The sequence below is a fragment of the Diabrotica virgifera genome, chromosome 3 (assembly GCF_917563875.1).
Source record: "Diabrotica virgifera virgifera chromosome 3, PGI_DIABVI_V3a".
Classification (NCBI taxonomy): domain Eukaryota; kingdom Metazoa; phylum Arthropoda; class Insecta; order Coleoptera; family Chrysomelidae; genus Diabrotica; species Diabrotica virgifera.
In genome coordinates this window covers 147,995,779-148,022,440 of record NC_065445.1, presented here as the reverse complement: position 1 = coordinate 148,022,440, position 26,662 = coordinate 147,995,779, and the positions used below count along the sequence as shown (strand labels likewise).

Genomic DNA, 26,662 nt, shown 5'->3' with positions numbered 1-26,662 from the left:
CCCATTGTTTAATAATATACAGGGCGAGTTTCGCATTTTGACAGAAATTTGTATTCGTCATAATTTTTGAACGGTCAGATCGATGTGTCTCTTATTTTGGCCAATCGTTACACTATTACCACCTAATCAACTAATTTATTCAAACTAGAAAAAATCAGATCCGGCTTTAAAAAAATTAGTTCGTTTTGGTCTTAGAAAAAATTTCACCCTGTATACGCTTTTTGAAAACTCAAATATGAATTTTACAAATTAGACAAATAGGCAATTAAAATGGCATATTTATTTTTTTCCGCACACGATTACTTAATTTTTTATAAAAAAATCAAATTTCACTATGAATTAAAAGTTTGGTAAAGTGAACCATAGATTTAAAAAAAATAACTTTTATTACAAAAATTAATTTTTTTTGCACAAATAAGTAATTTATGTTACCATCCAAACAACTGATTTATTCAAACTAGAGAAAAATCAGGTCCGGATTTAAAAAATTAGTTCGTTTTGGTCTTGGAAAAAATTTCACCATGTATAAGCTTTTTGAAAACTCTAATATGAATTTTACAAATAAGACAAATAGGCAATTAAAATGGCATATTTATTTTTTCCCCACACGATTACTTAATTTTTTATTAAAAAATCAATTTTGTCAAAATCGGAATCTTAACCTAAAAATGAAAAAAAAATTAACTCACGATTTAACTCGCTACAACTCTGTTCCATTTTAATATTTTTTTTCTGAAATATTTACAGCACATACCTCTTACCATTGTGAAGACTATGAAAGTTGTTGTAGACTTTCAGTCTTCTTCTTGTAAAAGTTGCAAACTTGTAAATCGCAAAAATTAGGTGGAAAAATTTAAAATTTATCAATTTGATCACGTCTATGTTAAACTATAGAGTCCAAAAGAAGTGTTATGGGAAGTTTTAGATCTAGACGTGTTATAGAAAAAAAATGGTAAAACTTTTAATTTTAAGAAAAACGTTGTTTTTGTAAATTAATTTTTGTAAAAAAGTTAATTTTTTTAAATCTATGCAAAAACTTTGCCAAACTTTTTATGCATAGTCAAATTTGATTTTTTAATAAAAAAATAAGTAATCGTGTGGGGAAAAATAAATATGCCGTTTTAATTGCCTACTTGTCTTATTTGTAAAATTCATATTAGAGTTTTCAAAAAACGTATACAAGGTGAAATTTTTTCTACGACCCAAACAAACTAATTTTTTAAATCCGGGCCTGATTTTTTTCTTGTTTGAATAAATCAGTTGATTGGTGGTAACATAAATTAAATATTTGTTGAAAAAATTAATTTTGGTAATAAAAGTTAATTTTGTTAAATATATGGTTCACTTTACCCAAACTTTTAATTCATAATCAAATTTGATTTTTTATAAAAAATTAAGCAATCGTGTGCGGAAAAAAATAAATATGTTATTTTAATTGCCTATTTGTCCAATTTGTAAAATTCATATTAGAGTTTTCAAAAAGCTTATGCAGGGTGAAATTTTTTCTAAGACCCAAACGAACTAATTTTTTTAAAGCCGGACCTGATTTTTTTCTAGTTTGAATAAATCAGTTGATTAGGTGGCAATAGTGTAACGGTTGACCAAAATAAGAGACACATCGATCTGACCGTTCAAAAATTATGACGAATACAAATTTCTGTCAAAATGCGAAACTCGCCCTGTATATTATTAAACAATGGGAGCAGACACTTTTTAATGGTCATTTGTTATTCCCCATAGGGGCCTCTATACGAGGTAGGAGTATGTACAGTTCCTCATGACTCACCCTGTATAGGGTGTCCCAAAAGTAGTGGAACGGTCGAATATTTCGCGAACTAAACATGGGATCGAAAAACTGAAAAATATGTGTTCAATCATTTTCAAAAATCTATCAAATGACAACAAACACCAACCCCCACTACACCCCCTGGAGGTGGGGGGGGGGGGGTAACTTTAAAATCTCAAATGAAAATCCCCAGTTTTTCTTGCAGATTTGGATTCGTTACGTAAAAGTAAGTAACTTTTATTCAAGACATTTTTTTGAACTGTGGATAGATGGCGCTATAATAGGGAAAAACAATTTATCTTGATACCATAGGTAAATTATAGAAACGGTCTAATATCTCGAGAAATACACTTCCAAATGAGAAACCAAAAATCAAATTTTTAATATTTTTCGAAAACCTATCGATATACACCAAACATAACCCTCCAACCCACCCCCTGGAGGTGAGGTGGGGGGTAACTTTAAAATCTTAAATAGCAACCTCCACTTTTTATTGCAAATTCAAATTTGTCATGAAAAACTAAGCAACATTTATTCGAAACATTTTTTAAAATTGCTGATAGATGGCGCTAATAAATCGTATTTTTCCAATTAAAGCGCCATCTATCAACAATTCTAAAAAATGTTTCGAATAAATGTTGCTTAGTTTTTCATGACAAATCCGAATCTGCAATAAAAAGTAGGGGTTGGTATTTAAGATTTTAAAGTTACCCCCACCCCACCTCTGGGGGGTGGGTTGGAGGGTCACGTTTGGTATTATTCGATAGGTTCTCGAAAAGTATTAAAAACCTTTTTTTTGGTTTCTCATTTGGAAGTCTATTTCTCGAGATATTAGACCGTTTCTATAATTTACCTATGGTATCAGGATAAATTATTTTTCCCAATTATAGCGCCATCTATCAATAGTGCGAAAAAATGTCTTAAATAAAAGTTGCTTACTTTTACGTAACGAATTACAATCTGCAAGAAAAACTGGGGGTTTCCATTTAAGATTTTAAAGTTACACCCCCTGGAGGTGGGGTTGGTGTTTGGTGTCATTGGATAGATTTTTGAAAATGATTGAACATGTTGTTTTCAGTTTTTCGATCCGATGTTTAGTTCGCTAAATATTCGACCGTTCCACTACTTTTGGGACACCTTGATAAAAATGCATGTATTTTAATCTTTTATGAGATTTCTGGAAACTAATTTACCCAAACTTTAAGAATTACTGATATGAATTTACACCGTAAAAACAAAATTACTAAACTATAAGGAAACGGAACAATATTGCTCGTTACCTTTCCAACGAATGTCTAATTTTGAAAATCGGTTATACCATTCAAAAGTTACCGAGCTCAGAAATTTGACTCAATTTTCATTTAAAAAGGGGGAAATGTTTGTGTGCATGTCTGTTAAATGTGTGTGGAAAAGTTACAACGATCTGATTTTTTTTTCTATATCTCAAGAGGGACTATTTTTGGAGGGACTTATTTTGTGACTTTTGATCGCCCTTACGCCAGCTATAGGACTAGGTAGGTACAACAGAGCATATTTTTTGGGTAAATGTATCTCAGTTTCAAAGAGAGCTAGGAAAACCGCAAATACATCAAATCGATAGCGCTTGAGTTCAGCTTTCAAATGGTGCCAATAACTAAACGTTTGTAGAAGGATACCAGACGCCTCTAATGGTATATACCTCATATCTGGGAAAATTCGAACTTATAAGTTATAGGCCTCATAAGTATGATCAAAACCATTTCCTATGGGAAAAACGGTTCTTCAAGCTCACTAAATCCCACAATGCCTTCCGATATCATATTTGAACTCGGGTGCAGCAGACACTACTATAATATCCGAAATGGTCTAGTGGTTATGACGCTAAACTTAATTGGGCAATCCCAGTTCATTTGTCAGCCATCCCAATATTTTTTTAATCTATTCCGAACAGAAAAAATCTAGTGTACATTGGATGGACACAAAGAATTATATTTAAAAAAATTGAGATGGCTGGGATATGAACTCGAATGGCCCTATCACAAATTTAATGTCGTAAACACTAGACCATTTGGCCGATAATGCGATAAAGGCAACCATTTATAATGCTTAACGTGAAATCGAGAAACTTTTGAAAAACTCCTGATACAAGAATAAAAAACCGCTAAACGCAGTAAAAATGAGTGGCGCACACAATATTACAACTACAAAAGAGCTGATATGAATATTACGTGGCGCAACGTATTTTCATTTTGATTTAAAATAAAATTATATAGTTTTATTTTGATCAAAGATTTTTCCATATTATTTGATAACTTTGAAGTTCATAATATGCGTCACATAAAACTTTAATTTTATTTTCATTTTGATTGAGTTCATTGCTCCACTAATGTTCATATCGGCCCTTTTGTTTTTTATTCTTGTTTATTTAGTTATATATAGTTTAGTATTTTAATAGTTATAATATATATTTATATGCACTTTCTAATAAAGTAAAGAATGACCATTGTAAGGTTAGTGCGTGTTGTATAGGTAAAATTTTGTGCTGTTCTAAGGGTAGATGCAATGTTTAGAGTTGGGTTAATAAATAAAAAAATTGTTTTGTTATTTTTGTTCCTTAATTTCATCCAAAATATCTTCACGATTATAATAATAATGCGATTTAGAAATACAAAATATACAATATAATTAGGTTCAACTCGATTCTACATAAAATACTAAAAACACTGTCGTACAAGACGTTAATTTCTTTATGTTCAGATAAATCCTTTTTTACCTGGTTGACTAATAACTGTCAAAATTTGGAGACAATAAATAAATAACTAATTTAATTAATAATACTATTCCTTATTAAATGATAGGAATTTCATTTTAATAAAATAGTAATATGATTGGATTACTATACCTGGTAATAGGTTTCGTTTTGGGATGTAGATTAAATGGACTAACGTCTGTATTAACCAACAATAAATATAGCGTTAGCGAAGAATAAATTTATTCATACGTTAAAGTCTATCACCAACAGTATATAATATAAATTGTTAATATTTTAATAAATCAACTGACAAAAAGAAAAATATCGCCAATAAATTTTATTTGACAATCTAAAATTTCTCCATTTGCCGTAGTTTTTGATATTGTAAATTTGGTTTAGTTATGACTCACAAATTTTTTTTTAGGACGCAACTTTATTAGTTATGTATTTATATAGTCCAGAAAGCCACTGCGCATCCGCTAGGAAATATATTCCGATTCGAATTTTTGGCACAATCTTACTCAAAAAGGACCTCTTTTAACAAGTTTGCATGTTGCCAGGACCAAAAGTGGGTCAAAAATTTTTTAAACGTTTTTTTTGTTATTTTCCTAAAATAATTTTTTTTGCATGGAACAAAGTTTTTTTAGGTTTTCTGGATCATTCCAAACAGAAAAAGTCTTTAGTGACTTTTCTCTAAAGTTGATAGTTTTTGACATATAAGCGATTAAAAATTGAAAAATTGCGAAATCGGCCATTTTTAACATACGAAAACTATGTGAAAAACTTAAAATTTTAATGTTCCCAAGGTAGGTAGATATTCTTTAAATATCGACTGATGAAATCCCGAAGAGTTTTTTGCAATACAGTATTTAAAACTCCTTGGTTTTTTAATTTCTAATCACGCGTGCGCGACACTATTTTCCACCGTTGCATGTGTATACAGTATGGTGCAAATGAAAGGAATAAATTCGTTATTTAACCGTAACCGGCAGGAAAAAACCCGAAACAGGTCGATTTTTATTTTTAAGTTATGATATTGTGGCATATATGGTATACTAATGACGTCATCCGTCTGGGCGTGATGACGTAATCGATGATTTTTTTAAATGAGAATAGAGGTCGTGTGGCAGCTCATTTGAAAGGTTCCTCAATTCTCTGTTGAGTAATGTAATCATTTACATAATTACTTATACAGAGTGTCCAAAAAATTTTTATTAAATTAAATTATTTGACAAAAAAAGAAGTAGAAGAAGAAATAATTATATAAATGTTTATATTACTAAATAGATAATTGAAGAACCTTTCAAATGAGCTAGCACACGACCCCTATTCTCTTTTAAAAAAATCATCGATTACGTCATCACGCCCAGATGGATGACGTCACTAGTATATCATATATGCCACAATATCATAACTTAAAAATAAAAATCGAACTGTTTTGGGATTTTTCCTTAAAGTCGCCGGTTTACGAAATAACGAATTTATTCCTTGCATTTGCACCATACTGTCGGTGGAAAATAGTGTCGCGCACTCTTGATTAGCAATTAAAAAACAAAGGAGTTTTGAATATTGTATGGCAAAAAGCTCTTCGGAATTTCATCAATCGATGTTTAAAGAATATCTACCTACCTTGGCAACATTCAAATTTTCAGTTTTTCACATAGTTTTTGAGGATTAAAAATGGCCAATTTCGCAATTTTTCAATTTTTAGTCGCTTATATGTCAAAAACTATCAACTTTAGAGAAATGTCACTACAGACCTTTTCTGTTTGGAATGATCCAAAAAACCTAAAAAAAACGTTTAAAAAATTTTTGACCCACTTTTTGTACTGGCAACATGCAAATTTGTTAAAAGGGGTCCTTTTTGAGTAAGATTGTGCAAAAAATCCGGATCGGAATATTTTTCCTAGCGGATGCTTTCTGGACTAATAATAGTCTTTTCTTGTTTCAGGTGTATTAAAACGTTAAAATTTAAAGGATACGTGGGTACATTTTGATATTATACATTAATCATTATACATAGCTTCTGTACATAGCATAAAAACTGTGCTTAAGTGATAATAACATCTCAACATCATAGTGAGTTTTTTTTGTATTTCCCGCTTATTCAGAGTTAACAGAGCTTATCATATGCGTTCGTGAAACGAATAAATAATAATTACTCTTTCAATATCTGCGCGCAGATATATTTTTTGTTGGTGAATAGAACATAATATTGTAACATTTACTGAAAAACATCAATAAAAACGTCATGCAAGGCACACTGGCGTACATCGAATAAGAAAGGGTTGCGCACTAACAAATAAGAGGATAGATCGACAGAGTAGGAAATTGAGTTAAGTAAATAGTATACAGGGCGTTCAAATACCTGCTGGTGCTCGGTGATAGTGTTCGGTGTCGTAGACGTGTTCAGCGAGTCTAACTGAGAGGTATACACAGGAAGGCAGGCATCTAGACCAAACAAACAGACAAACAACATACAGTCAGCGCTGCTTTTCTAAACACCGAAACACTTGTTGTTTTGTTTTAAAAATAATGCCTGTGGTTTGCTAAAGTCTAGATAGTCCAGGGTAATCAGCTAGAAATAGACCATGTTCGGGACACTCAAAGATCCAGGTAGCTGACTACTTTTTTAGTTATTGTATACCTATAGGATGAAAACCTACCTGTTTCCTGCCTAGAGTTCGCGTCCGTTTTTAATTATTAACAATTTAGTGCAAAAATCGCGATTTTTTAGATTTTTTGCGCCCCATTCTAACTCTAAATAGTTGACATAAAATTACAAAATTTAATTTTTTAGAATATTAAATACCTTCAAAATGCCGATTTTTTAAAGTTAAAAAGTTAATTTGTTGCTACGAAAACTGCAAAATAAATGAAAATCGTTATTTGTTAATAACTTTTGCTAGAACTACCTTAGAACTTTAGTGTTTCACCCAAAGTTGGGTATTGGGGTACTTAACAAACTCTCAAAATTTGAGACCGATCCATTAATTAGTTTAAGAGTTATAACATAAGACAGAAAATAATGAAGATATGGCAATTCTGCGTATGCCAAATGAAAGTAGAATACTGATACTAACAAAATTTACTAAAAAACGATAAAAATGATCTAATAGAGTCAAAAATCCCAATGCCAAATTTGTGAAATTTTGTAGTTTAAAAATATTTAGAATAAAAAACCATACAGAAGTAAAAACTTCTTTTGTATATTGGTATAAAAAGTTTTATTAAAAAACATAAAAGTCCTCCAAAAGGATTTGCAAAACGTTTTCAGTCTGAATCAGATCATCCTCAGTGCCTAGAACGAAGTATTTCCACGTTAAAATGAATGCAAAAGGTTAAAATTGTGACTAGGTTAAAGAAAAATGTGGCAATACTTACATTCTGCTTCGTAAAAGAAACTAGCAACTTTTTGAAAAAGGTTACATCGATATTTATGGTTTACATAATAATTAAGTGGTATTTGTAGCGACTCCAAGTCGATGTTACAAGATGAAATGTGTTAGGAGTGCTTAAAGGGCAACATGGTTCCCTGCTCGTTAAGAACTCGTGGTTCTTGCCAGTTCAATGGACACAGACCAACAAAAGTGAAGGAGATGACAATCCAATTATCAGACCGAAGTGACATGACAAGATAGGTAGTCAATTTTTGGTTATGAATTTCAAATTATTATTGTTGTTTAAAAAATTTGGATTATATATTAGTATCTGTATTATATTGAAATTTCAATTTTATACAGTTACTAATATATAATCCAAATTTTTTAAACAACAATAATAATTTGAAATTCATAACCAAAAATTGACTACTTATCTTGTCATGTCATAATTGGATTGTCATCTCCTTCACTTTTGTTGGTCTGTGTCCATTGAACTGGCAAGAACCACGAGTTCTTAACGAGCAGGGAACCATGTTGCCCTTTGAGCACTCCTAACACATTTCATCTTGTAACATCGACTTGGAGTCGCTACAAATACCACTTAATTATTATGTAAACCATAAATATCGATGTAACCTTTTTCAAAAAGTTGCTAGTTTCTTTTACGAAGCAGAACGTAAGTATTGCCACAATTTTCTTTAACCTAGTCACAATTTTAACCTTTTGCATTCATTTTAACGTGGAAATACTTCGTTCTAGGCACTGAGGATGATCTGATTCAGATTGAAAACGTTTTGCAAATACTTTTGGAGGACTTTTATGTTTTTTAATAAAACTTTTTATACCAATATACAAAAGAAGTTTTTACTTCTGTATGGTTTTTAAACTATGGTATACAGCCAGCTACGGGGACTTTCCCATTGATTTTATTTTATTTAGAATAACTTTTTAAATATTGTCCGTAGAAAAAGTCATTTTACATATTAGAAAAGCTGGTATTTTACACGAATTTTCAAAAATGTAGTTCAATTGGTGACTAGTCGTGGTAAGTGAAGGGGCAACTGGGAACCGACAGATGCATGAGTTCAAAAGCTGAAAAAAGCAACTTAAAACTACTATCATTTTCTATATCTCGGGATCTACTGAATATATTTTGATCCTTCTTTTTTTAATATGTATGTAATTTTTCTGTACATTCAAATATGCAATTTTTCTAGACATTTATTAGTTAATAAACAGTCTAATTTGTTTAAACAATTTTTGAAAAAATAATTTTTTCCCAAAAATCCCTGATTTCAATCATACTATCCCTATTAATCATAGAAAAAGTTAAAGGATACTTTAATAAATAAATTATCTTCAATAAATAATTATCTAATAAAAATCATTTATTTATTAAAGTGTACTTTAACTTTTTCTGTGATCATTAATGATACTATAATTAAAAAAATAGATTTTTGTAAAAAAATATTTTTTCAAGAAATGTTTAAATAAATTAGACTGTTTATTAATTAATAAATTTATAAACAAATTGCATATTTGTAATGTACGTAAAGATTACATACCAATTAAAAAAAAAGAAAGATCAAAATCCATTGAGCTGATCCGGAGATACAGCAAATTATATTCGTTTGAAATTGCTTTTTCGGTATTTTAACTCGCTGGATTTGTAGATTCCCCCTAGTAATCTTTTGCACTACATTTTTGAAAAATCGTAGAGGGTGCTGTGAAGGTATAATGTTTGTGCAAATTTTTTTAGAAAAAATACAAATCCCATTCTTTAAAATGGCATTAATGAGATTCCTTAATTATTATAAACAAATTAGCTGTGAATTAAAAAAAAAACATATGGCTAACTTTGTCCCAAATGAGTCCACGCTAAATTTTTTTATTTGGAAATTCGTGTTAAAATACTATCTTTTCGAATATATAAAAAGATTGTTTCTGCGGACAACATTTTTAAAGTTATTCTAAATGTTTATAAACTACAAAATTTTAAAAATTTGGCATTAGGATTTGTGACTATGTTAATTATTTTTTTATCTTTTTTTAATACAGTTTGATACTATCGCTCTTCTACTTTCATTTAACATACTCAGAATTCCACTATCTTCATTATTTTCTGTCTTATCTTATTGCAAAATAAAGGTCTCTGGGATAAATAAATAGAATACCTCTTAAACTAATTAATGGATCGGTCTCAAATTTTGAGGGTTAGTTAAGTACCCCAATGACCAACTTTGGGTGAAACACTAAAGTTCTAAGGTAGTTTTAGTGAAAGTTATTAACAAATAAGCATTTTCACTTATTTTGCAGTTTGCGTAGTAACAAATTAACTTTGAAACTTTCAAAAATCGGCATTTGGAAGGTTTTTCAATGTTCTAAAAAACTGAAATTTGTAATTTTATGTCCACTATTTAGTTTTTGAATGGGGTGCAAAAAATAGAAAAAATCGCGATTTTTGCACTAAATTGTTAATAATTAAAAAACGGACGCGAACTCTAGGCAGCAAACAGGTAGGTTTTCTTCCTATAGGTCTACAATAACTAAAAAAGTAATCAGCTACCTGTATCTTTGAGTGTCCCGAGAAAATCCTTATTAACCTGGACTAAGAGCATTTTTTGCATGGAAGGACATGTACAATGTATTCAAAATAATATAGATACGGTTTTATTTATCGTGACAAAGCAATGACTGAAAATTGTTAGAAAATAATTACCTCGATAAATTGTGATAAAAGTTTATTTGTTCAATTTTTTCTATTGCTGCTTAGTTTCTCTAAAAATATTGTATGGAAATCAGTAATGCTATATTATTTTACCCGCAATTCTTAGTAATGTTGAGTCACTACACTAGTTCAATTTTTGGGATTTGGGAAAGGTTCAAATAATCTTTTCTCACCTCTAATGTTAATATTTATTCAGATAATTATTACTGTGTGGTGTTTTTTGTGTTTGCATATTATATATAAAAGCATTATTTACTATTATTTTACTTACAGTCGGAAAAATGAAAGAATACCCATAAACGATCACATCAATTACTTATTTTGTATTTGCTGTATTTTTCTATAACAAACGTTTGTTGTTTATAGAAAAAGACAGCAAATACAAAATAAGTGATTGTTGTGATGGTTCATGGGTATTCTTTCATTTTTCCGACTGTAACAATTGTTTGGTGTACCTAAGTAAATTTTCTTTGCAATAGTATTAAAAACATAGCTAAATTTTAAATTTTCCTTGAGATGTTGGGTTTCCTATCCGTTCTTTATGCATAATTACAGATTTGGTTAACAATTATTTTTCAGATATTTTGATAGACATATATGTCGTAAAATCTATACTTAAAGTCACAATAAAGATGTACTAGAAATAAACAAACCAAGACACGTTGAAGGTTACGAGGAGCACTACCGAATCAAGATTTACAATGTATAAATATTGTAAGTCATGATTTGGGAATGTACATATATACATCGTAAATCATGATTTGGGAGTGCTCCTTGTAACCTTCAACGTGTCTTGGTTTGTTTATTTCTAGTGCATCTTTATTGTGATTTTAGTATAAGGATTTATAAACCGTAGTGGAAGATATACAATTTTGTCAGCGGAGGCGTAAACACGTAACCTCCTGCCTCTCTGGTTGATAACTGATCTATCTATCAGTCTTATCTTTATGATAGCATCGTCTTTTTTAATATCTACCGCAATTGTAAACGAAAGGTCAGGAAGAAATATTTCCAGACTTCGGCTTACAGACTCTAAAATCTATGTACCATTAGAAAATACCGGTCACGAAAGCCTACACTATGATTATTCTTTGTGACGTTTGTGTTATAGTGTATTACTTTTGTTTAAAATTTGTGATAAAGAATATTTGTATTGATCTTAAAAAACAACATTAATCAAGAATAAACCATTTTATTAATGGTGTTTTTATACTTACGTATTTAACTACATTTTTAAGTCCCACTTGTTTTAACCACAAATCATATTATGGTCTGAAAAACTTTCTTAAAAAACAGCAAATGTTATTGTACTTTGATCTGTATAGGAAAATAAATGTGCCAATTAGAAAAAATCCCGAGTTCGTGTGTAAAAAAATCGATATGATATTTTTGTCAACTGTCTTGTGTTTTGATTAAAATATTTATTTTCCTAACTAGTGCGGAAAGTGATACTTTCACACACGAGACTGCCGTTGACCCGAACGACGCGATAGCGGAGTTCGGCAAGCAGTCGAGTGCGGGAAAGACACTTTCCGCATGAGTTAGGAACAATAATATGTTCCGTGTACAGCACGACCAAGTTCAGTTTGTATTTGAGATTTGGATGCGCTCTGTTTTTGACGTTCGGTTTTTCCACATTTACTGAGTTTTAATTTGGTACCGTGCAGGTATTTTACTTGGCAAGACCAAGACTTGGAACGTCAACACCAGGTCGCATCCAAATCTCAAATACAAAGTGAATTTGGTCGTGCTGTGTGTTTGAATACTTTCAACAATTTTATGTCGGTCGTTGTCTCGCATATTAACTGTTTTATGCCACTAACTATAATACCTGTTTGTGTTGTAATAATTATTTAGTTACTTTTAATTTTTTTAATTAAATAAATACATTAAAAAATAGTTTCCACAGTTTTTTCTACACTCGAAAAAATTATTTATCTAATACGAAGATTTTTCTACATTAATCAGTAAAAACTTGACTACATTAATCAAAATGAGATAAAAATCGCAATTTTTAATGATATTTAAAATTTTTTTAATAATTTAAATTCTTTCAAATGTATTTCACCGAAATATGTTTATTTGTTTTTTTTATGAAAATATGTATTTCCTCTTTTCCTATATGAATTCGTTAAATTAAAATTGTGTCATTATTACATTTAAGGCCAATTAAGGACAATAAGGGGATTACTAGGCAGCATAACGAAAGGAAGCAATTTCAAAAGTCTTCAACTGGTGAATGCCTAGGTTTAATCGGTCGTTTAGGTTGGTACACAAAAAAATATAGAATTCAGCTACTTCATTGATTTATTGAATACGTTGTTTCGCTTTATTATTTTAAAGCATTGTGTTGTGTACGTGTTGTGTATTTGTGTATAGTGTGTTTATATATTATGTATTGTGTATGTATAGATGATTTATCTCGGATATATTATATAAACATTATTGCATTATAGTAAGTACATTGTTTCACGGTTTTTGCTCCAAATTTTAAAGAACCGCTTAGAATGCCATGAAATTTGGCATACATAATATAAGTAACATGTCAGAGAACAAAAGTAATGTTGTATCGGAATGGGACGTTTCATCGCCGCCGGTTCATCGCCGCCGTTTCGATGCCGCCGGTTCATCACCAGCCCATTTCTGTTAATGCTGTTCGAGTTATCTGCGAGCAAATATTTGCATTTTTCACAAAAAAAAAACACGTTTTAGACGGTTTTTTGCAAATATCTCAAAAAGTTAGCATTTTATTGAAAAAAACATTCATAAAAATTTAAAAAGTGGTGTATATATGAGATTCCTAAACCCAGTAAAGAAGAGTTGCAACTAATGAAAAATAGGTTCATACTCTCCAAATTCCAAATCGAATATTTCAATGTGAAATAACCAAAAAAATGAAACACTTTTTGTGGAAAACTCGTTAAAACTTTTTTAAATGTTTAAAAAAAGCTTTATTTTTGTTTTTAAATTTTTTTTCTGAAAATCACCCCCTAAATATGATCTGTAAGTTTCATCGGTTCAATGTGCTTACTTTGAAAGGGGCTGTAGTTGAAAGGATTTTTTTTCTAAGTTAATGGCACTGGCAAAACCAAAAGGCCAGTCATATTTGAAAGTGATCTAGTCAATAATCACGAGTGTATGCCAATTTTGAACAGCCATATCTTAACCAATTTTTGTCTTACAGAAAAACAAAAGAATTCAAAATATTCAGAAAAATAATACCTACATTTCCTTCCTCTTTGTTATTTTTGCTATCACTGACAAATTTTAAGTTATTTAAAAAAAAACATTTTTTCAACATTAAAAATTAAACATATTTTACTTTAAAACAAAATTTAAAAAAATAAGCCCTTTGAACCGATAAAACTTGCAAATAATAAAGTAAATTGTAAAGCGGAACGATTAATTTTATTTAAGATGCTAATTAGGGGGTGATTTTCCCGAGTTTTTTAACCAAAAAATAGGGATCAACTTCATTTTAGGCGTAACTTGCTTATGGTAGGGTAGCCCAATCAGTAGCCCAAGATCACATGGGGAGAAACCTTGTACTCTCTAAATGTACCCTACCATATATTGGATGGATCTTAATACAGGGGAGTTCGTTAAGGGGTGCCTGAAAAAAGAAATCTATCCTTAGAAAACCTCGAAATTGTCAGATTAAGATAAGGTAAGTTAAGTACATGTAGAACAGTGTATAATTCAAAAATCTGCCGGTTTGAGCGGGGCTTAAGAAAATGTGAGTCACAAAGTTTCACAAGAAAAAAGCGAGTATTTCGAGAAATAAACGTCAGATCGAAAAACTAAAAAATTACGTGTTCAATATTTTTCAAAAATCTATCGAATGATATCAAATCGGAGAGGGGTGGGGGTAAATTTAAAATTTACCCGAAATCCCGCGATAATTTGCCAAATGAACATCAGATCGAAAAAATTCAAATTACACGTATTCATAATTTTTAAAAAATCTATCAAATGTCAACAGATAAGACCCCCATGGAGGTGGGGTGGGGGATACTTTAAAATCTTAGGTGTCCCCATTTTTTATTGCAGATTTTGATTCCTTACGTAAAAATAAGTAACTTTTTTTCGAAACATTTTTTCGAATTATGGAGAGATGGCGCTATAATCGGAAAAAACGATTGTTGGAAATGGAAAATTAAATTAAAAAATGGAAAGTCCACACTTAAATGGAAAAATTTACTTGGATCTTTTGGTTTTAGGACCTAATCTTCACAACACAATAAGTCCCCACAACGCTCGAGTAACTGCAAATTTAGCCTACTTTCCGCCCCTACGCTTTTGACGCTAAAAACTTTTTTAAAAAACAAAATAAACATTTTAAACAATTTTACACAGTTGTTTTAAAAAGTCATAATTAATTTTTCTAAAAAAGTGCATCATTTTTTGGTTATTACACGTTTTAATATTCCCTTCGAAATTTGATGGATACGAACGTATTTTTCATTAGCTACAACATTGCTTCTACTGATTCTCGAGGTTTCATACATATGTTGTAGTCAAAGCCCGAATTTCAGGCACTCCTAGGTCTGACTAGGCAATCCTCAGGTCTGACTGACGGTCTTAGTCAAAGCCCGAAATAAATTAAAATTTCGGCCTTTGACTAGTCAAACCTAGGAGAGACTAAGTTGGTCAGGCAAAGCTCGAAATTTAATTTTATGAAATCGGGGTTTGACTAGTCAATTAAATCGGCTATTAAAATGTCGTAATTTATTAGATTAGGTTTAATAAAACGTCATTTTTTAATTTTAATGTTTACTATTTTTATATTGTCGTAATTAAAATAAAAAAAAATTGTGTTTATTTTCACATGTTGAGGCATTATAGAATTTAGAGTTGCACAATACGTTATATATTTTACACTTACATAATTTTGAAGATCATTTCTTATTGTGGTAGCATTTTATAAAGCCTTGTAATCCAAATTTAGAACATTTTTGCAAATTTCTCCTTATAGAGACAGATTAACATCTGAAACATCTCCGAAATTAAGAAAATTCTCTTTGCATTCTCTTATTTGATTTCTTGAGAAACGTAATTTGGTTTGACTAAGTATATGAATTTTATTTTAGCACAAACAGATGGAATGGGAATGTCGTGGTCAACTGTGAAAGAAGATATCTATTGCAATCGGATAAAAAACTAAGGATCACCATAATAGGAAGCCCCTGAACCGCCGTCACTAGAAGAAGAAGAAAATTGTGAAACAATTCAGATTACTTCTTCAAAAGTGGTTTGTTGTATTTGTCAAAAAGAGAGCTCTGACGCACATACGCGCATAATTGGTAATTAGGTGGGACATGTTGTGTACGCTGACAGCACACTTGGTGCATACTATGAAGGTTTTGACAGAAAAGGTACATGCTAGCGTTGTGCATAGACAGAAAAGATTAAAATAAATAAAGGAAAGGCGATTTAAGGCCTTAATGCCCAGGATAATGCTATGAAACAATTAAGTGGAAAAAATGTCCTTCAATTTCGATCGGAAAAACTGTAACAATATTTCTACCCTGCTTTGATAGGGTCACAGGAGATGCTCGAAATATTTTGGATATCATACAAGATAAAACAATTGACGTGTTTTATATACAGTTGGTACGGAATTAGGAAAAGTAAACACACTTTTTTCAAGAAATCAAATAAGACAATGCAAAGAGAATTTTCTTAATTTCGAAGATTTTCCAGACGTTAAAGTTTCTCAAAGAGAAATTAGTACAAAAAATTCTAAATTTGCAGGACAAGGCTTTATAAAATGCTACTGCAATAAGAAATGCTCGTCAAAATTATGTATGTAAGTGTAAAAGGTCTAACGTATTGTGCAACTTTAAATACCGCAATACCTCAACATGTGAGAATAAACACTATTTTTTTTATTTTAATTACAATATAAAAACAATAAATACTAAAATTAAAAAGTAACGTTTTATTAAACATTATCTAACAAATTACGACATTTTAATAGCTGATCGGGGTTTGACTAGTCAAACCCCGATTTCATAAAATTAAATTTCGACCTTTGCCTGACCAACTTAGTGTCTCCTAGGTTTGACTAGTCAAAGACCGAAACTGTAATTTATTTCGGGATTTGACTAAGACCGTCAGTCAGACCTGAGGATTGCCTAGTCAAACCTAGGAGTGCCTGAGATTCGGGTTTTGACTATAACACATACACCGTTTTTTTTTTACTTTTTTAGAAGCTATGTTTTTGCTAAGAATATTTTGTTCGATAAAATACTTACCTTTTGACCTATATTTGCAAAAAACCGCCTAAAAACGTGTTTTTTTTTGTTGAAAAATGAACATATTTATTCGCAAATAACTCGAAATGTATTAAATTAGTGAAAAAATGCTATGGAACAAACGTTGCTTAGAATTAGTCAGTTTATCCATTTCCGGACTTATTTTGAACGTATATTTTTTACCCCCGAGAAGGGGTGAAACTCACCCCCATGGCAAAAGCACACATCCGCACAATATCACTTTTCTTCTTTGACATGTTACCTATATGTATGCCAAATTTCATGTCAATCCAAATCCAAGCGGTTGTTTAAAATTTGGAGCAAAAACCGTGAAATAATGTAATAATGTTTGTATATTACGGTTACTGATTTCTTATTTCCGTATTGGCAACCAGAGCCAACTACTTGACATTTTCGAAAGCGTTCAATAGTCAATGGAACTTAAAATAACAGTCATTTTGTCCTTGGACTATTCAAAAAATATTTAATGTAGTCTACAAATTTATACTTAGTTAAAAATCAGTAGATTAAGTTCTGCCTAATCATTATATGTATTACTGCTTCTGTTAGATGTTCGGTGGCTGTTGTTCCAAAGTGGTAATTAAATCTTGATAACTGATCAAAATAAATTTAGGCCCTCTTTAGAAATATCTTATCTTTTTTGCTTATTGCTTTCCTTTACTTTTTGTTTTAAATAGTTTGAATTTTCTATATTCTGTATTGAGGATTATGAAAGTCATGATCAGCTAATTGGAAGAATTAATAATAGATATATTTTTCTCTCTTTTATGCCAATCTTGAATGCATTTCTGAATTATTGGTTATTTATCATTTTTATTTCAACCTTCGTTTAAACATTCCATATTATGGTCTCCGTCTGTCTGGAAAATATTTCTGATTTTTTATCACTTTTTCATGTTTTCACTTATAGTTAATAAAATAATATGAGATTCAAATTTAAATCCATTCTCATATTTGTTAAATACTGAAACCATAATGTATTGTACCTGTGTGTAGTGTTGGATACGACATGGTGACCGAAAAATGGCAGCAGCGTTGATCCTTCGCCAAAAAAAATGAATAAAAAGTTTGTAATGTTCATTTTAAAATAAATGTTCAACTTTAAAATAAATTTATATAAATACTTCAACACACTTCACAACACAATTATGAATAAACAAAAGAAAATGAAATTTACAAGACTTAACTGCGAAAATAAAAAATATAATTTAAGTTGAAACCTTTAGTTGCTCTAATGATTAAATAACATGATAATTCTTCTTTTTGTGTCGTCTTATAACGAAGGTTGACGATCACTTCTTTAAACGCTTCTCTGTCTTTTACAACGTGAAATATCTGTTCAACACTGAGTTTAGTCTAATTTCTGATATTCTTCAGCCAAGATTTCTTCCCAAGCCTTTTTCCCCTCTACTCTTCCTTGCATGATGACGTGTAGCAAAGAGTATTGATCGTTATGAAGGATGTGACTCAGATACGATGTTATTCTTATTTTAATCGTGTTCGTAATCTTTCTGCCATATCCAATTCGTCCTAACACTTCTTCGTTTGAGACTTTTGCAGTCCAAGGAATTTTCAGAATACTGATACTTGATACGGATACTATTTCAGAATACTTACAGATTGGGCTTTTAGAGTCCAAGGTTCTACCCCATATAGTAGTTGCGACCAAACATAACATTCGACGAACCTCAATAGCCATACTCAATTTCATGATCATATGTTACAACTTAACTTAGCTACTCAACTTAACTTGACACTTATAATTAACTAGTTAAACTATCCAAACTTTTTGAGTCTTATTACTGTTCAACTAGTTGTCCCATAAGCGGCTTGTGATGGGTTTCTATGGTATTACAATGTCAAATCGCTTTTTTCTTGTATAGTAGGTACGTGGAGGTCTGTATGCAGAGTGCAATTTGTTACGCACGAGGGAGCATCTATAATTTTCGCAGTATCTACGATTGGCATCTTTATATGATCGCAATATTAGCTTTCGAGGCGGCACATCCCCACAGTTCGAAACCATATATATTCAGATAGGTCTAATTACTATTTTACAAATTAAATATTCTTAATATCAGCCACTGTAGTTACCTTGGCTTCATATCTATTTAATTTCTCTAGTTAGAGTTGTTTTGTTTCCAAGCAAGTTTTTGGTCTAAGTGTCCTAGGTATTTTACTGTATCCGCTTGTGGTATTAGTAAATTGTTTATTACGACTGTAGGACGTGATATGTTTCTTTATACATGTGAAGATTATGTGTACTGATTTGCTTTTATTTACTTTTATTTTCCATTTCTTTAACCATCTCTAAAGATTGTCTAGGTAATTTTGCTTGAATTTTGTATCTATTTGTGAATTTTCGTGACACATTCGTGTAATTGCTGTATCATGGCGAATGTTCCTGTTACCATATTTTGTGTTATTGGTGTATCTGAGGTGTACAATTCATAATTTACTGAGTCTTGAGTACGGCACTGTGGTACTTCGGAAGAGATACGATGGTAGTTAAATTTTTTTCTAGTTTGGAAGGTTCTTTTACTTAAATACGACTTCATTAGATTGAAGTAAGCTAATGTAAAGATGTGTTTTATTTTCTTAATAAGCCCAGGATGCGAGACCTTGTCAAAAGCCTAGCTAATGTCGAGGACCACTTCACTACAGTAATTTTTCCTTCTAGTGCATTATTTCTGATTGAACACTTCGATTTACTTGCTGTATGGTTAAATGCTTCTGCCTAACGACAAACTGATGAGATGTATGTCTACATTTAATCTGTCGAGAATTAGTCAGTTAAACAATTTTGAAATTACTTATAGCAAGCTTATGGGTCTCTGTCAAGAAACGTCTGTTGATTATTTTCCTGGTTTGTCAATTAGTATTGTTTTGACACTTTTAATTTTGTTTGGCTAGTATACAAGGCGCAAAATAGCGTTAACAATGTAAGTTAATCTTTCAGTGCTCGCGTCCAGTTTTAAAACATAATTGCTCACATGCGGACTGAGAGTCCGCACGTGCAAAACGCCAGTTTTTGTCCCTTATTTGTCACAGTTTAATCGGCTAGATTAAAGAGCTCCTGCTGGATATAATAACCCAATCAAGGCATTGATTAAATCTGTGTTTTTTGCAAATGATTCACGTTTTAGTGTTTCCGGTTTACTTGAATGTATTTATTTATGCACTCGACAATTTTATTCAACATGGTATCAGAAAAAAAGTAGTTCCAAATTTCTAACTCTGTTTTAAAAATTTTTAGTGACTTTTTACACCAGGCAGATGTTTTATTAGGTTCTCTGCCCTAGTTCTACCGTGCCTGGGTATAAGATATTTGGCCCAGAGTGAGTTGTCTTTGCCAATAAATACAGGAGTAGGAATTTCAGGCATATTATTTTCTTCTAAATCAGAAATTTCATCAATTTCATTCAAATCTTTTTGTTCGTCATCGAAATCAATTGGTTCCTGAAGTTATCATCTTCAGTCAAGACTTCTAACATAAGCATTTCTAAATTTTATTGTTTTTTTCCAAGAACACATAGTATTTTTACAAACTATTTCTAAATAAAAATACTACAATTAACTTTTACAATGTTATAAAACTCTATATCTTATAATAACTAAAAAATGTTATAAATATAAAATAACCTTCTCCCCACAAGCTTGGTATACAAATGCTCGCACGCGGACCGGCAGTCCACGTAAATGAATACTGACCGACCAATAAACGTTTCGAAGGCAAACATTGTACTAATGCAAATCAATATAATTTAGCAGACTACTAGCACGTTTGCACGTCTTTCGTTTGCGCATTAGTGTATGTGACTATTGGGAAAATATTACTCTTACCAGTCACTTCGTGTGACTGTTAAAATCACTTTGTGTGAACTGTTATGAACAAGTTTTTTTCAAATTATTTATTACCAGTTTTGTCATAGCTTTTCTTGCAATAGTAAGCCTTCTACGAATCTTTCTGCCCATCCTCCTTAATTTGTTATAAACCCCAGCTATAAGAAACTATTTATTACTTCGAATCACCCAATCACTTTAATATGTTGAATAATGCTTTTGCTCTGTCTACTGTCAGGATTTCTCTCTTACTCCTATTTACTGTAGCCCATATTTTTGCTTCTCCTGTTCAGATGTCTTATTACGATTTCCACTTCTTCTTGTTTTGAAGCGATTATTAATGTGTCATTAGCATATCTCGGGTCATTGATTTTCTATTCTCCAATCGATATTCTACTCCTTCATCCGTCTAGTAACAGTCATAATGTATTCACTGTAGGTATTAAACAGAATTTGACAGATTATGCAGTCCCACAAATATATCTACAAAACCTTAATCAGACCGGTAGTCACCTGTGCGAGTGAAACATGGACACTAACAGCAGCACAACAGTTGGAACTTCAGATATGGGAACGAAAAGTATTGAGAAAAATATACGGCGGAAAAAACATAAATGGCATATAGACACACATAACAAACCAAGAATTAAAATAACTATACAAAGAGCCTGACATAATAGCAATCATAAAGAAACAGATGGATAGGACACCTGCAGAGGATGCCTCAAATCAGGATACCAAAGTGCCTCCTACCTAGTGCAATAGAAGGAAAGAACAGAATAGGAAGACTAAGGTCAAAGTGCAGGAAGATATCAAAATATTAAAAATCCACGAGGAAAAAAATTTTCCTGTAGTTGGCTGTATACCATTACAAAAACATAAAATCCTTTATAAAAGGTATATTTGTTAAAATTCCTATACAGGGCTACATCAAAGACATAACTAGTTTTCAATCGGTTGACCGATCATCATCAGTGTAAAAAGTGAAAATTTGAGAATAAGTAGTGGATAGTCCAAGGAACAAAATCTACATGATGCCTAAAGGCGCTTTTACCATGGGGTGCAAATGGGGTTGCCACCCCATTTCGGGGGTGCAAATTTTTTATTATATTTCGACCGCAAAAGTTGGTAAAAACATTCATTCTAAGCAAAAAACGTTCTATACATTTTTTTGATAAAATTAATAGTTTTCGATTTATTCGCTATCGAAAGTGTTAGTTTTATATCGAAAAAATCAATGTTTTTAATTATTTTTCTGCTAATAACTCCAAAAGTTTTTGTTTTATCAAAACAACTTTACGTAACAAAAATGTACCTTTTGAAAAAATACACAAAACCGTTTTTCTTAATTTTCTTAGGGACCAATAGTAATCGAGCTATAGTTTATTATATGTTAGGTCTTCTTCGTCAAATGCTAAATATTGTAGTTTCAAAGTCAAAAGACGGGAAACTATCGAGAAAGGTCTCTAGCTCAACAATTAAGTGACTTATAATAAAAATAATGTCAGTCCCTATTTTTTTCAGCGAAAAATTGATGTCGGAGGCAACTTCCTAATCACCACCCTAATTAAAATTCATCATTGACCTTATTTGGTCTTCTTTATTTATATATTTTTAATAGGCTCTAGAAGTTTCACCGGCTTACAATGATTAGTTTTTAAAAAAATGGAGTTAAAATCGAATAACGAATTTTTGTAGTTTGGAAAAAAATGGATTTTCTTCAAAATAGAAAGATTAGACTCAGAGATACAAAAAAATATTTAAATATGAAATTGTAGCTTATTTAATTCCCAAGGAAATGATTTGCAAAAATTTTTTCTATGGCAAAAATTGACTGAGCTATTGACAATTAAAACTTGTAACAACATGCAAAAACTAACTTTACCAACCCTTTCAAAATCACATATTTTTGCTTCTGAGGATTTTAAAAAGATTTAATATCAATAGTCTTAAGAATCATGCAAAAACTAACAAAATTCTTTTTTAAGAAACTTTCTAAGATAAAAATTAAAAAAAGTTACGGTTAAAAAATCAATATATTTTTTTGACAAAAAAAGGAGAAATCCAATTGGAAGCGTAATAATGTCAGTTAGCGGTGTTTTTAGTCATTGGCCTTATTTATTCTTCTTTGTTTATGTATTATTAATAGATTCTAGAAGTTTGACTGGCTTAGAATGATTAGTTTTTATTAAATTGGAGTTAAAAGCGAATAACGAATTTTTGTAGTTTGGTAAAAATGCCATTTCCTTCAGAATAGAAAGATTAGCATCAGAGATACGAAAAAATGTTTCAAAATGAAATTGTAGGTTATTAAATTTCCAAGAAGCTGGTTTAAAATTTTTTTTCTACGGCAAAAATTTAGTGAATCGTAAATGAGCCTATATCGAAAAACATTGAATTTTTCGATATAAAACTAACACTTTCGATAGCGAATAAATCGAAAACTATTAATTTTATCAAAAAAATGTATAGAACATTATTTGCTTAGAATGAATGTTTTTATCAACTTTTGCAGTCAAAATATAATATAAAATTTCCACCCTCGAGATGGGATGGCAACCAGCCCCATGGTAAAAGCGCCTTTCGGCATCATATAGATTTTGATCCTTGGACTATCCACTACTTATTCTCAAATTTTCAAGCAAATCCGTAAAAGCATTCCAAGCATTCCGTAAAAATTGCGAGGTTTTGTCCTATGTTAAGCTATTGGACTATTCCTTTTGAACACGCTTTCTTTAATACTAACCAGTATAGAAATATAGATTTTTCCACCTACCTCTACCGAAAGTATACTTTTCCGTACCTGATTGTAGGGACCAAAGTTGTACTTTTCCTCCCTAGGGAGGAAAAGAAAAAATGACGTCATGGTCAGGGTGGTGCGAAAAAAGTCAAGTTGATAATTCCGTATCGCTCTAGTGCGGAAAAGTTGCGCTTGGTAATTACAAGAAAAACAAAAAAAGAATTATTCAAATCGGACTTTATCTTCCGATCCCGCAACGGACCTAAAGATTATGAAAAAAAAAAATTAAATTTTACCTTTCTTTAAAAAATTTTTATTTATCCTTCGAGTGCGTTTTATTTATCGCTATAGTAAAATTTATTTACACTTTGCATGATTGAGTACTAAAAAAATTGTTTTACGCATTTAACGGATATTTTCCGATCCCGCAAGGTCAATCAAAATCTATAAAAATTTGAAATTTTTGATGATTTTGAAAAATTAAAAAACATTTCTTTATCTCATTTTTTTGTTACATTGTGAAGCTCTTCGCTTGTTTAGATATTGTATGACAATTTTTAAACAACCCAGATCTCAAAACGCGGGGGTGGTTGCACTTCTAGCTCCACGCGCACCCTTCTCTCCAACCAACCAATGAGTGTGTCTTTTTTACATTATTTACATATGTACATTTCTTTTTCATCTGTTTCTGTCCAGCTCTCAAACACCAACTTTGCATTGTGATTTCTTGGTAAAATCTGGCCGCATGGAACTTGATTTAAGTGTTGTCCTGATGCATCCATCTGTTGATTGAGGCCCACATACATTAGCATTAGACGATGTTTCCGTGGCCAACTTTAGACACCGCTCATCAGCTGGCTTGTGGCAGTTATAGTTTTGTACATTCCAGTCTGGCATGTCGCCCGATGTAATACAAGGAGTTATATCTTCATTTGAAACTCTTCGAGGAAGTGGTGGAGAAGATAGTTTTGCAACATTCCAGTCTATTATTTTAGTTTAGTCCTGTGCTTCAAAATTTCAAGTAGTAGGGAGAAAGGAAACACATTAGAGAGCTAGGGCCAAGCAGAGTGTTAAAAGCCGGACCGACTAAAGTCAAGGGCAAAAGTATTAGAAATTTCATCCCTCCTACTTTAAATTTTCAAGCACAGGACTACACTGAAATAATAGATAGGTCTGGATCCCGCGTATGAAAAAAAAGTTGATTAATAGCAAGCTGAAAATTTGTTAATAGCTTAAGGGTGTCTAGTTGGACAAACTTTGATATATGGGAACACTGGAACAGGGGAAGTTTTAATTGTGGAACAGGTTAAAAATTTGGAACGGTCAGACCACGAAAACGGCACAAGTATTTTGTCCGACAGAACAGACTTAAACTCTCCGAACAGAGATTAAACTCTCATGCAAAAATCAGACTGCTATATGTCACCAAATGGGCGTTTTAATGAGTGGAACATGTAGAATATGTTAAATGACAGGAATTGTGACAGGTGATAAATAGCAGTCTGATTTTTGCATGAGAGTTTAATCTCTGTTCGGAGAGTTTAAGTCTATTCTGTCGGACAAAATAAATGTGCCGTTTTCGTGGTCTGACCGTTCCAAATTTTTAACCTGTTCCACAATTAAAACTGCCCCTGTTCCAGTGTTCCCATATATCAAAGTTTATCCGAGTAGACACCCTTAAGCTATTAACAAATTTTCAGCTTGCTATTAATAAACTTTTTTTTCATACGCGGGATCCAGACCTAAGACTGGAACGTGGAGTGAATGCTATTTTCTTTATTAGTTTAGAGTGTTCATAATGGAATTTTTTTGGTCTTAAAATACTTACTCTACATACTCCTTACATAAAGGAAATAGCTATTTGTATAACAAGGGAGGAAAGTGCTACTTTTCCTCCCGAGAATGAAGTTTACTGCCCGACGCGTAGCGGAGGGCAGTAATCATTCAAGGGAGGAAAAAGCACTTTACTCCCATGTTATACATATGGTTTTTCCACCTTCCTCAAATAACAAGTAATTTTTTCATTTTTACTTAATTTATTTATGTAGCTAACCAACAAAATTTATTAGAACTAAAAACTATAAATAACAAGTAGGTACAATTTAACTGTCAACTGTCAAATATAAGTCAAATTATTAATGTAGACATTGTTAAATCAGAATAACAATTTACTGTTTTTCACCATTCTGTAAAATACAGAGTGTTTTTAAATAAACGTTAAAATGTATAGATACTTACGTAATAGAAAACAGATATTGTACAGGGCGTCAATAAGTTATATTTCATGAATGAAATACCATGACGTCACTTTTACTTTTCCCCCCTAGGGAGTAAAAATATTTTCCTCCCTAGGGAGGAAAAGTTCAACTTTGCTCCCTACAATAAGGTCCGGAAATAGTATATTACATACCTAGCGGGAAAGTACTCTACTTCAGCCGAGCGGCAAGGTAGTTTCTAGTTTCAAACTACAGACGCGAGGCTAGAATGAGTTCCCGCGAGGTTTGTATACTATTTTACTCACAATCGGTTAATAGTTTATGGATTTATAATACTCACAATCTACCAATAATATCTCGTTATCTAATATCTCTAATAATAATAATACCAATAATATTTCGTTTCAAATATCTGTATCCATTTTCATTATGTGATAAGATGAATTATTTTAAGTAACCTGTGAGATCGTTGCTAGGTAACAAAACAAGTTTGTTGAATCTGACATTTAGGCGATACACGACGCCATTAATTGTACATATAATCAAATTGTGTTTATTTTATAAAAATGTATTCCAATGTAACTAATAATATTTATAATTCTAAATAGTTTTCTTTTTGTTATTGTTGTTGTTGTTTCTTAATTAAATAAATGTTGAGTGGATTCTATTCTTTCTAAACCATCTTTTAATCAAAAATGACATTGACATTTGCAGGTAGAAAAGTGACAGATGCTAGCCGGGAAAGTACTTTCCCGGCTAGCTGGGAAAGTAAAGTAAGTAATAAGTCGCTTCCTGATTACTTCAAAGGTTAGAAATCCATAAATTACTAACCGATTGTGAGTAAGTAAACAATTTATTAAGTAGCAAAAACAAAATGATAAAAATGAACAGATGTTATTAGAAAAATAATAAGTAAAACGTATATTCTCCAGAAGAAACCATAAATAATATAAAGAA

The 26,662-nt window shown here is 31.3% G+C and overlaps 1 protein-coding gene across 2 annotated transcripts in view; it reads right to left on the bottom strand.

Annotated features, from left to right (window-relative positions):
• LOC126881345 (RIMS-binding protein 2) overlaps positions 1-26,662 on the bottom strand; it is a 509,061-nt gene that overhangs the window by 36,672 nt on the left and 445,727 nt on the right. For both annotated transcript variants that reach the window (XM_050645576.1, XM_050645577.1), the window contains exon 17: positions 6,886-6,968. In XM_050645576.1, the coding sequence (XP_050501533.1) occupies positions 6,886-6,968 (83 nt within the window). The remainder of the gene's footprint in view (positions 1-6,885; positions 6,969-26,662) is intronic.